This window comes from Anser cygnoides, chromosome 2 (assembly GCF_040182565.1).
Source record: "Anser cygnoides isolate HZ-2024a breed goose chromosome 2, Taihu_goose_T2T_genome, whole genome shotgun sequence".
Taxonomy (NCBI): domain Eukaryota; kingdom Metazoa; phylum Chordata; class Aves; order Anseriformes; family Anatidae; genus Anser; species Anser cygnoides.
Genome location: NC_089874.1, coordinates 92,890,936 through 92,903,290, shown reverse-complemented (window position 1 = coordinate 92,903,290; position 12,355 = coordinate 92,890,936). Strand labels below are relative to the sequence as shown.

Sequence of the window (12,355 nt, the reverse complement as noted above, 5' to 3'; positions counted from 1 at the left end):
CAGGACCCAAAGTAGCAAAATAAATTAATCAAACTTTTGTTTCAGGGAGGGAATCTGCTCTCACCCAGCTGTGTACCTTCTGCCTTTCCTTCTTCATTTCATCATTATAAATACACTGAGAAATGTTAATAAATTAGGAAAACTTTAACAGATGTAATATTACCAAAAAGCGCTGGAACAATATTCCTATACTAAATACCTCCTGTCAGCACAAGATGTTAATTTTAAGAAAAAAGGGCTGCTCAGTTCTTCTGTCATCCAATACTGGATGTTGCAGGACAATTTGCAGAGCTTCTCTCTCTCCCTCCCATTTTTCCCTTAGGCTAGCATTCATATGTGGTGGATTTGCCATTTAAAAATATTATTTCTGTTACATAGTAATTTTGGAATTGAAACTCTTAAGTATCATAAAAAGCAGAGCTTCATAAATCTGGGAGACAGATGCTTATACTACCTACTATTATTAAAAATCATTAAAAAGCTCAGACTCATATCTATAATTGCATTTCTTCCCTCTTTTGCCTGCTTGTTATTTTTAGTGTGCCTGAAGTAAGTGACTGCTATCACTAGCTAAAGCCAGATATAAAGTTACACAGACTAGGCAATCTTCCCTGTGAAACTGTGGCAACTTACTGTTCTTCTCTTTTTCCCCTCTGCTCTGTCTTTCTCCTGCAGACAACTTTCACTGAGATTTAAACTGACAGTGCCCAGTCCATTTCAGCTATTAAAGAACACATAAACATAAAGATCTGTGGTAAAAGGCTAAAATAAAGATGGAAATATTGCACATCGTGCCTGTTTCTCATCCCTATTCCCTGCGAGGAGTTGCTGAAGCTGATGAAAGTTCTCCATGTGAGGAGCCAGCAGACTCTCTCCATGCAAAGAGCCAGTACTCCTCTGCCTTCCAAGTCTGCAGGGGGCTGAGGTATACGTGAGATGTACCTTCCTGTCGAGGACTGGGATGGTTCTGGATCACTCCTTTCCTGTTTTTGCTAAAATCCCTCTTTTCTGCCTGAAAACAACGTACTATAAGGTGATGAAAATGGGATCCTGAGGAAACTTTCAAAAGGATAGTGAAGTAAATATCAAATAATCAAGTAAATAAATATCCTTTTAGGTCACCCAAAGCAGAAAATAAAAGTCTACATGAATATTCTTATTAGCACTACTTTCTATAATGAGTTTCTTTCCAATGTCAAGATCTAAAATTTCTTCCGTTGGTGTTACAATTCTACCTAGTTCAACATACTGTCAGTGCGCTACTGATATACTTTCCCTCTCCAATGCATTCAGATACGAAAGAGTAAGAAAATCAGAAGCAGGCACAAAGCCAAGCCACCAGAATGCTACAATAAAACTCCTCTTTTTCATCTTTCTTCACACACAAATATCTTCCATCCTGCTGACTTGGAAGCTCACTTTGAGGTAGATATTACTGCAAAGTCAAAGGAAGCTGTGACAAACAGCCTGATGCAACTTTATTTCTGTTTTACCAGGTACTGCAATCAAACAAAATGTAAATGAGGCCATAACTACTGGGCTATAGATGAAGAGTTGTAGTTAAGTCCTGAAATAACCATATGGCCATAGGAAGAACTCTCTTAAAGAACATCCTTATAAGGGACTTTCAAAGAATGCTTTTTTTTTTTCCCCCTCCAAATGGACTTTTTAAAGACCATTATATAATTATTAAATAGCAGTAGGCAAAAAATGCTCCCTTTCTGTGGACCTGAAAGATTTAGGTGGAATACCAGCTGTCAGATGGCATTTAATTCTTGTCAAATCTCAACACCGTCTTGAACTGAACAAATGACATTTCCCAATAGTATTTGTTTCTGGGAGAGGCCCAACTACCTCTTTTCTTACATTTTCAGCAAACAACCATTATCCTGGCCTTGCTCATCACTGATCTACCTATCAACCCTCATCCTTTTTCTTGATTTAAAGGGTCCCTTCTCTCTGCTTCCTGAATCCAGGTTCCAAGGGTCACATTTCCCTTTTCTCTCACATTTCCTGCAGGAATAGGACTTAGAGAAGCTTCTCAGTCATGCCACGGCCAATTCTCCCAGACAAGTAAGACAGAAACACTATGCCATATACTAGGAAAACAGGAACTCCTTCACATCTTTGTACTGTTTAAACTAGTAAAAAGTATTCAAGCTACCTCAGGAAACAAAAATTTTAATTTACCAGTCTCTCTGGTTAATGCTATCTTTTAGGTCCTCTAGAATATTGCAGAAAATCAGGGAAGCAATTGAATAAAATAATGTCAGTTCTTCAGCGGTAGTTTTGAAAATTTGCCTGACTATATTATATCCTTCAAGTAAAATCACAGCCCCTTCCTTTACCTGAAGTTAGACCAAGAGGAAAATGTTTTGAGATAACACAGGTTTAACATTCACTGTAAATGGGGCAGATATCCAGATTTAAAGAGGGTATTGCCAGGAAAGATCTACAAATGACATTGACTTAATGAATTAATAACAATCTCAATTTATATCAATCTCAATACATACAAATTTTTCAACTTAAGTTGCAGGACTCATAAAACTGAAATCAGCTTAGGACTTTTCATGCTAAAGGTAGGGACAGCTTCATATGCAATGATTTACTCTCATCTAATCGAGACTCCAGATTTGGATTTTGAGACAGATGGAAACTTTTATTAAGTACTGGCACTTCTTAAAACTTTATTTGGATTGAGTCAAACTACATGAACTTAAAAAAAAAAAAAAGATTAAAAAGTCAAGAGGATTTTAAAGCTTACTATGCTCAGAAAACTAATCTTATTTTAATTTATCGGAATGCAGGAATACTATCAGCAAAGTTTGAAGGATAGCACCTACTGTGAACATAAATGTGTCAGCTCTTTCAGAACCCCAAAGTTTCTGTTCCCATAAAATAGGCTGCTTTGTGCTTTAAAGGTAACTAGAAAATATCCATGAGTGTGCATACACAGATATCTATACACATTAAAATATGTAAAATACTAAGATTAAAGAGTGTATATTAAAATATTCAAAGAAAAAAGTTTTTAAATTCACTTGTAACCACTTAAATGGTTACAACGTTTCATCATTTGTGATGTGCTGATGTCCTCAACTAGCAGCCTAATTTTCCAGTATTTTATTTTCTTTTTATATTCTTTTCTGATTACGTATGCACAGATTCCAGCGTCCACCAGAGATTCTTCGCATTGTCTGTGCAACACAGAGATGCTCTTTCTGGATGCATAATCTTGGTTTGTTCTCATTCTATAAATTAGTATGAAGAAAAATATATCCATACTCAAGGACTTGCAAGTTTTGTCTTTTAGAAGAACAGAGGCCACTATTTACAGTAGAATAACTCCCTAATAATGAAGATAAAGATTAACAACAATTCATATAAGACATTCAGTGAAAGATTGTTTTAAAAATTGGTGCTGTGGGACGTATATTTTGCCACTTACATCTGTGATCATTTTCCCTCTGGTCTTGTTTCTTTCCCTGTGGTTAGCTCGTTTCTGTTTTTGCTGCAGGACTCGTTCCCTGGTGGTGCGGTATTCCAGAGCAAATTCACTAATAATTTTGCAGAACTTATTGATGTTGACTTCGCGTATTGCATACGGAGGATGGCCCATAAATAACAAGAATGAGTGAAACCTGGAAAACAATGTGTTAATGAATGCAAAGGGAAAAAATCTTTATTCATCATTTCTAGGAAAAACAAAACCAAACAAAACATTTCACTGCATCCATTTATTACTTTATTAACTCCTGTAATTTCTTTCGTACTCCAAAATTTTCATGGATTTTTTGCATAACATTGCCATGGTTTATAATTAAAAACATGAAAGTCTAGTCTATGATAACTTCATCCCAGTCCATTTTCCCAGGCTGATGAAGGAGATAAGATGCTTATGGAACTCTATCTACTTTATATGATTAATTTGGAATGTGAATGACCAATTTCATTTCAGTTATAGAAAAAAAATATTTATTAAGTTTCAATCCTATTTATTTGTATTAAGCAACTTCAAAGAGGCTGCTAGGATGTTGGGGAAAGTCTAGACAAGAAGAATGCAGATTTACAGGCTAGCAAACACAAGAAGAAAAGAATTTCTCGTTCACAAAAATGACCATAAAATTATATTATCTTCCAAGTAATTTATTTTGGGAAACTCTCAATTCACAGTTTTACTGCTTCTGTGGCATTCAGAGCTTCCACAGTATTTGCAACTTTTACTATTGCTTCTATTTTGCATGATCAACAATAGCACACTGAGTGTTTAAAAATGCATGTGAATCTCTTTTAACAGCATCCATATCCTCGATGATAAAAGTTTTCCCAATCCTAGAAAGATGCATTTAAAGAGATACATTTTTGGAAAAGTCTACAGAAGTTCTGCAGCACTTAATAGGAAAAAGTTAGCATTTTTCTTACTCATACAATGCATACGATAAACACAACAGTAAATTGGCGAATTCACTTCCCTTCTCCTGCAATTGGGATTTCTGCTTAATCATAGCATGAAAAAGAGATCATTATGAAAACAGAAGAAGAACTGAATTAACTTCCCAGTTGTATATCCACAAATTTGGGATCATTTGGAATGCAGATCCTAATTTTGACCAAAGTAATATGGAAATTCTTCAGAAGTTGGAAAATCTCTCAACATTTCATTAATAAACTGAAGAAACATAGCTAAATTAATCCGATGGCTTAAACTCATATGGCTAAATTTGTGTATGTGAAAAAAAAAAGTTTAGGTTTATGCAGAATTATCATGAGTAAGTACATTTCAGAACACTGCAATTAGGGCTAATTTCATTGGATGAAATTAAATCCAATGGCAAGTCCTAAACAAAGGAATCTTAAATCTGCCTCCTACTGTTTAGGCATAAAAAAAGTAGTCATAGATCTTGCAGACAGGGGTGGTTCTGCTTACAAAACTAATTGTACAAGACTCCTTTCAGCTTCCATGTATGACAAATTTATCATTAGAACTTCAATATTTTGCCACGGCATATTCTTGTTAACCAGACAGCAAGCCAATCCCTCTAAAAAGTATTCAGGGAAGGACAGACAATATAGCAACTTAGTCACAAAAATGCTAGCTTTAAGGGGTTAGGAGTTCAAAGGCCCAATTATTGCAACATGGGAACAAATGATTGCCTGGATTATTCATTCTTTTTATTGGAAACACAGAAACTTCTTTGAGTGAGGATATTTCTTGAACAGGCGTGAATGAGAACATATGCACCATATACATCCTGGTAGATGTACTTGCTGCAATATGTACCTATGCACACTTAAAAAAACTCATATATATTATGTCATAATTTATAATTTTAGCAAAGTACATATCATCAAGAGAGTACTGTCACCAGTTTAATTCTGTACCTGTTAATTATTCTTCTATGAACAATCTTCAGGATTATGATTCTTTCTGCACAGTCCTTCAGGAACTCAGACATCTTTTGCTTTAGAGTTGGCTTCATCTCATGCTTTGCTATAGCCTTAAGGTGATCCCATGATGCTTTGCACCTTCTTTCCATCTGACACAAGTTTTCCTGGAGTTGTTCAAAGTCAACCTTTAAAAGAGAAAATAATAGAAAATATAACACTTTAATCAAAAATGCTATGACAGTATCTTTGGATATCTGAACAGCACAACTCATGTATAAGTCAGGGTCACTGTAGTGGCAGAACAATATTAATTCACATTATTAATTACTGCGAAATAATTAAGAAATGTCTCTTTCTGTTTTACTTTGTCTATGTCTCTCTGTTTATTTTGTCTTAAGACGCCTAAGACCTGAAGAAAGGACAATAAAATACTGTGATGTGCTTTTTCCCTTGCTAAAATCTTCATAGCTACACCAAGCAATTGCATGACCCAATTATTTTTGTTGAGGCAACAAAAACTTTCTCTCACTTTTCCTTAATCCTTTTCTCTACTACTCATAGCTTTTTATACCATGCTTGCTGCTCACTGTAGTATCCAGCCAACACTTTGCCAATTTAGGAAGCACTTGGATATATTCCCTAGCTGTGCACTGACTTGTTAATAGATGGTCTACTTCTAAACACAACATTCATGGGCCAGGATTTTTCAAATCTCTATTCAAAGTACGTGTAATTTAGTGATTTCAGTAGTAACTTTCATCCCTTGATACACATTATGATTTTTTTAACAAGATTATATGATGGTTTTGAAAATCCATCAACACAGTTAAAATAAATTATTGCATCCTACAGTAATGTTCATCAGGACAGAAGCCAACACATTCAACAGAAGGTGAAAGAGAGGTTCTCCTTTACTCATCAACCAAAAAAGGTTTTCAAATCATAGTAGTCTAGAGAAGGTATTTAGGATATGTTATTACCAACTGGACAAAGTGCTTTAACTACCTTTCCACAGCACGTAAGTATATGAACACAACAAAGGAGAAAAGTAAAACTACCCAGCATGTTCTAAAACTCTAAGAAAGGAAAAATTCTGTTTATAATACCACTTCACAGTTCAGATGAATTCAAGCAATAAAACACAGATTTAGCCGTCAGATTCCAAACACAGTAGTTTGCGATGTTATGATCCAGTACTCCAGTTAATTCCTTAATGCTAAATAAAAATCAGTGACAGAGACAGGTTTTAGTTCACCGCAGCATGAGTGACTGTGCTTGAATGGAGGTGAATTTTCCTATCTATGCTAAAAGCTATTAATGGCTGCAAAAGAAATGAGCCTTGGATACCAGCTATTCCAGTTCTGGAGAGTTTTGGATTAAAATCTTTTCAGATGAGATCAATATCTAATGGAATTAAGTCTCAACATATTTTTTCTTCTTTTTATTTTAAGTCCAAAATTCCTGATATTAGTTCCAACCTCACTTGGTTATGTATCACACAGAATGAAGTTTTCAGCTGTATGCAGTACCCGCTGTTGAGACCTATGCTAAGTATAGCCATGAGAAGTGCATTATGATTAAAAACCTCCTGATATTTATTGTATTTGGTCTTGCCATGATTTATAAAGTGGTGACTTTTTCTCTTCATGAGGAAATAAAACCATACTTTGATCCATTCTGCTATTCAAAAAAGCCCTGGAGGTAGAGCAGCTGTGGGGTTTTTGTTTTCTTTAGCATATCAACGCATATGCTTTTAAAAATAAAAATAAAAATAAAAAAAAAAAAGTCCCTTCCAGGTCAGTATTTTTATTGTTGATGATAAACACACTGCTGCTCTCCATAGATGGTATATCTAAAGCACACATGTGAAAAGCAGCTTTAGAGTACTACCTGCATGACATTTCAAATGCCATTTTTCTCTTCACTGTGAATCCAAATGCGGCATGGACAATGAATAAACTTTTATTTTATTCTGAGCAGCATCAATCTGATCAGTATGTGACCAACAAGCCTCTCTATTTTATGCACATTTCTATCATAAAACAGCAGGTACACTTGATCAGTGGAAAATATAAGTTAAGTACAAATCCTTTTGCAAAACAATACTTTAGCCTCACCTTAACAGACCATGAAAAATCAGCGCAGTGGTCCAAACCTAGATCAGTAATTGTACACAACTTTTTAAAAGCAATCACAGTGTTCAGCAATATCATTGTAATTTTCTTTTTCTTGTCATTTTAGCTATTATTGTTGTTCTGTTTGGGGTGCCTTCTAACAATGAAAGGATTACAAATACAAATACCTTATAATAGCAATAAATGATCACAGGGACATGTAGTTTGTAGTTTGATTCAATTTTTGTTCATTTTTTCTTGAAGGGAAAGATGCACTAATTCTTGCCTGCAGCTGTGACTAAGAAGGAATTTAGGTGAGCTTCGCATCACGTTGCGGCTCCAGGAGACCTCAGAACACGAGGTGGTCAGACAAGAAATGCTGTGGTATTATTTTATGAGTATGCTTCGCTGAATAAAAGGAAACAGTAATCTGAAATAGCCTTTACAGCTTTCTCCTTGGACAGCAGCATACGATGTTGTGCCCAGCCCCCAGGATTTTGAGGAAGGTGGAAACACCTTCTTCTTCCTCCACAACTCACTACACACATATGCAAAAGAGATGAAGCTTGCTGGTCTTACTTACTGTTATCTTCTGCTAAAACTTTAAAAAGAAATCTATTTTTTATCTCAGGAGAAAGAAACAGTGGTCTTAGGCTGTTACGCAAAATAAAAATGACTCTTCTTTCAGACACTGGATAATGTTTATTTTCATTTATAAATTTAGAAAAAACAACTTTCTAAATGCTTGTAGGATATATTTGATATGTTCCTCCTTTCTCCTGCTGTGTTCCTCTCCATTTACAATTGTGAGAACAGGTCCTGAGAGATTAGGTTGTTTTCCTTCAGAGTTTCTTCATCTGGAATGTGCTCTGCACACGTTCCCTTTTCCAGCTAAATCTCCTCTATTCTCTGGGCTAAGCTTGCTGCTACAGAGAGTACAAAACTGTACTAAAATCAACGATGCTACACCAGATTACACTATTCCTCTATTTATATTCAGCCCTTGTAAAGGGTCAAAAACTTGACACCTGGATCAAAGAAATAGCAAACAAAAACCAACCAACCAAACAAAACAACATGAAAGAAATAAGTGAAGGGAAACTGGTAAAACTGAGGTTTTTGCTTGAAAAGCACTTCTTTTCAAAATCGCTGTAAATTATCCTAAGTTGTATTTTGAAGGCCAGTGCATAACTTGTTATGCAGCCTCAGTAACTTCGTATAAGTTTTCTATTGTTTGCTACTACATTTATCATTTATTGCTACAGCTTGTTTCTTTTAGCGGTGAACAAATCCAGACATTTTCTAAGCAAGACCTGTTTCTCTGCATTTTTATTCTCTCCACAAAGTGCTTTGAATAGAATACTGATACCATCCCAATGACAAATGTTGCCTTAAATTCACAATAAAATGGCAACTATTTTATCACGGGTACTAGAAAGATGCACATAATCATAGACAAAATCTTTCTTTCTTCAAAGTTCAAGATAGTTTTTACAGTGGACCACAGCCGAGCTTGAGCTGTTTATAATTTAGGGTCAGACCGTTCATTCTCACATTATTACAGGGATGAGTTCTGGCAGGGAACATGAAATCTTCCTCTTTTCCTGAGCTGGTTCAGTGCCAAAGGAAATTCTGAGAATTGCTCCTTGCAAATACACTGTCATCTGAGTGCAGCGACCTTCTGTGGCGTACATTCAAAACTCTGTCTACTCCAGTATTTCCACACTGGCATGCTTCACTGAATGTCACAAGAATTATCCCAAGACCAACATCAGCGCAACTTGCACCCTGTTGGTCACATTGTAAGTGAAGTAGATGCCAGGTCTCAAAACCAAAGTATAAAGGAGTTTCTGTTCATGTATTTCTGGTTCTAGGGTAAGAGTTGGCATCCTGCCAGAATAATTTGGGAAACGATTAAACCCAAATCAGTCCCCTAATTAAAATTAAAGGATATATGTGCTTATTGAGGTATGATCAGGTAAATCTATACAATACAAACCTTTCCACTACATTTTAGTTCCTCAAACAATCTACAATAAACACACTAATATGGGATCTACTTGCAAATGCTTTATGAAAGTCCACACTATCTGGGATGAAGGGGAGTAACACCAGTAAGCAGTGATGCAGGTCACTTGGTGTTACGGCACCTACAACACTACTTTAGTCATTTCACCTGAAATATTACTGAAACACCACAATGCGGTCAGGCACCTGCAAAAACTGAATTTGCTCTTTCTCAGACCAAATCTGTAAGTCTCATTTGCCACTGCAGCTCCTTCCCCCTCGCCCCAGTCTGCCTCCCCCTGCTCTGCCTCTCCCCTTGCTCTGCTAACCCGTGTCCGGAGCTGGAGCAGCTGCAGCCGTCCTTGCAGCTGGCACCGTAAGGAATGACCCAACCTAAGAAACCTTGTGCCCTCACCTCCAAGCAAGCTTCCTTCCATGGAAAGTAATATGACTTCTGGCATTTGTTTTTGTTTGAAGAAACGTAGGGAAAGCATACTTGAGTGATAATTGCAGAGAAATATCTTCTGTCAAGCAAGGCAAGAGAAGGCCTGCTGAAGCAGAGCAGGAGGCAGGCATAAACTTCCCTACTTTTTTTTTCCCTTTCTTTTTTCCCTCCTCTGCTTCCCAGTGTATCAGGCAGACGCCAGAGCAGCACTTCTGCTGCAATCACCTCCTTTCTCCCCACACATCCTCACTGAGTCCCTGGGGCAACTGCAGACCTCCTCCTCCCCTGTGCACCTCTTAGTCTAATCCTAAATTCTTTCCTACCAGTGAGCCTTGTCCCCTGCCCTGTGCTGTTAACATTTCCTCCTGCTTGCTCTGAAAGCTGCCTTCTCCTCCCTTGCCTAGTATCTGTAACAAACCATGCACCTTGCTGCAGGAGATAAAAAAAAAAAAAAAAGCCAGAAATTTTGTATTTTAATCAAAAGTAAATTAGAGTTGGGGGAAGGAGGACAATTCCTATGTAGCTGGCCAGCTTCTGGATGCATGGGGAAAATTATTCAAGGGGATCAAAAAGAAGACAAACATTTCAAATAAAAAAACTTTTTCATTCGGTAACAGAAGAGACTAGTGCTGATGCAACCTCCCCTGCCATAGTGGTAAGTAAACTGCTAGAAACAACCCTGAGTTCAACTGCAGAAACCTGGAGTCTGCTTCTGTGCTAGGTATATCAATTCTGGGTCAATACCACTGGAGAAAAAAAATCAAATTAAAGTATGTAAAAAGAACAAATATGCAAGTGCTCATAAACATGGGATCCTAAACAAACAGTAGTCCTGCATGACCCTAGATACTTTTATACAACTATGAATACTTTTATTTGTTTAGAATTCTATTTTTTTTGGTTCTTTTTTCACGTGTCTCCATTTTTTGCCATTTTATGACTTCAGTCCTTCAACAAAAAGCCACAAGTCTTGCAGTAATCGTACCATTTTATTTTCTTTTCTGGCCTTTCTATCTCCTTTTGGGTGAGCCAGTCTTTCTTTTTCTTTTTTTTTCTTTTTTTTCTTTTTTGGAACTAAGGCTTAGGTAATTCTCATATGATGTGCATATCAGGAGAAGGGGCATCTCTGTTTATCTACAGCATGGAAATTGTTTAGCCTTTGTGGCTTCTGAAAGATGTTTGTAGACAAAATGGAGCTCAAAATACAGCCTAATCCACAGTGAAATATTAGTTCTCCTTTCCTGTCAGCTTTTCTAAACCAAGATTTCGCCTACTCTGTGAATATTCCCTTGAAGAGGGCAGCTTGGATGGCTTCCATGTCCTAACTCTTTGATTTGTGGCAGCTAAGATCAAGTGGGAATAGAGCTTGTTACAGTAATCCATCAGTGGTATAACACATGTAGGAACATCCCAAGAAGGGAGACCTTGGGCGTCACGCAGAAGGTTAAGGCTATAATTTCTCTTAATGTGATTTTGTCTGGCCTTTTCAGAATTTCATCCGCTTTGGGCAGGGCCACTAGATCAGCAAACCACAGACTGAAAGACTTTGCTCAATTTTGCATGCCCTTAGACCTAAAAATTTTTTAAAAGTGACAGCATTGGGTTAAGGTTCTTCCTCTCTCTAAGGCTGAAAAACAGAAATAGAAGATTCACTTGAGAGTATACAGTATATAGTGGTGTGGATTTTAGGAAATGACTGCTCTCTTTTGTGGCAATTTTCATTTTTGTGATTAATTTGTGCAAAGAAAATGGAATAACTTCTTAACAAAGAGAGGAAGCAGGAAAGGATAAACTAATATACCTAAGTGTTCAGATATGAAGAATCACTCAACAAAACCAACAAAAAATAAAAAAAAAAAACTTAACATGAGAAACCAGCCTTAACGAAGGCAATAAAACAGAGCCTAAACACAGGCTGTACAAGAGGAAAACCAGCAGAGCAGAGACAGAATCCAAAAAGCAAATACCTAAGGACAGAAAACAAAACCCACGAACTCCTTTATGGTATCTAAAAAAAAGAAAAACATGTCAGAGGTCCTGGGTCACTGGGGATGAGAGAAACTGAGGAAGAAAAGAGTTAGGGAAGGGAAGTAAGATGACTTCTTTTTGTCCAACACTGAGAATGTCAGGGAGAAACCTATTCTGGCATTTGTTTTTATTTTCTGTATTTTATTTGTTAGTAGACATGAACAAATAGCAAGTATTCAATTGCAGAAACAAATGTGTTGGAGGAGGATGGTAGCTTACAAAGCAGTAAACAACCAGAAGACAAGAATTCTAAAGGCAATTAAAATAAAGCAACTGAGCCACAGGCTAAAATGAGTGTGCTTTCACTATACTTAATAATTTGGAGAATCAGAGGATAGCAAAAGTTTCACCTGTCTTTGACAAAAGCAGC

At 36.7% G+C, this 12,355-nt stretch overlaps 1 protein-coding gene across 14 annotated transcripts in view; it reads right to left on the bottom strand.

Moving 5' to 3' along the window:
- The window catches only part of FHOD3 (formin homology 2 domain containing 3), a 404,913-nt gene that overhangs the window by 27,376 nt on the left and 365,182 nt on the right, over positions 1 to 12,355 (bottom strand). For all 14 annotated transcript variants that reach the window (XM_048077544.2, XM_048077540.2, XM_048077554.2 and 11 more), the window contains 2 exons: positions 5,386 to 5,576; positions 3,452 to 3,644 (listed from right to left, as the gene is read on the bottom strand). In XM_048077544.2, the coding sequence (XP_047933501.1) occupies positions 3,452 to 3,644; positions 5,386 to 5,576 (384 nt within the window). The remainder of the gene's footprint in view (positions 1 to 3,451; positions 3,645 to 5,385; positions 5,577 to 12,355) is intronic.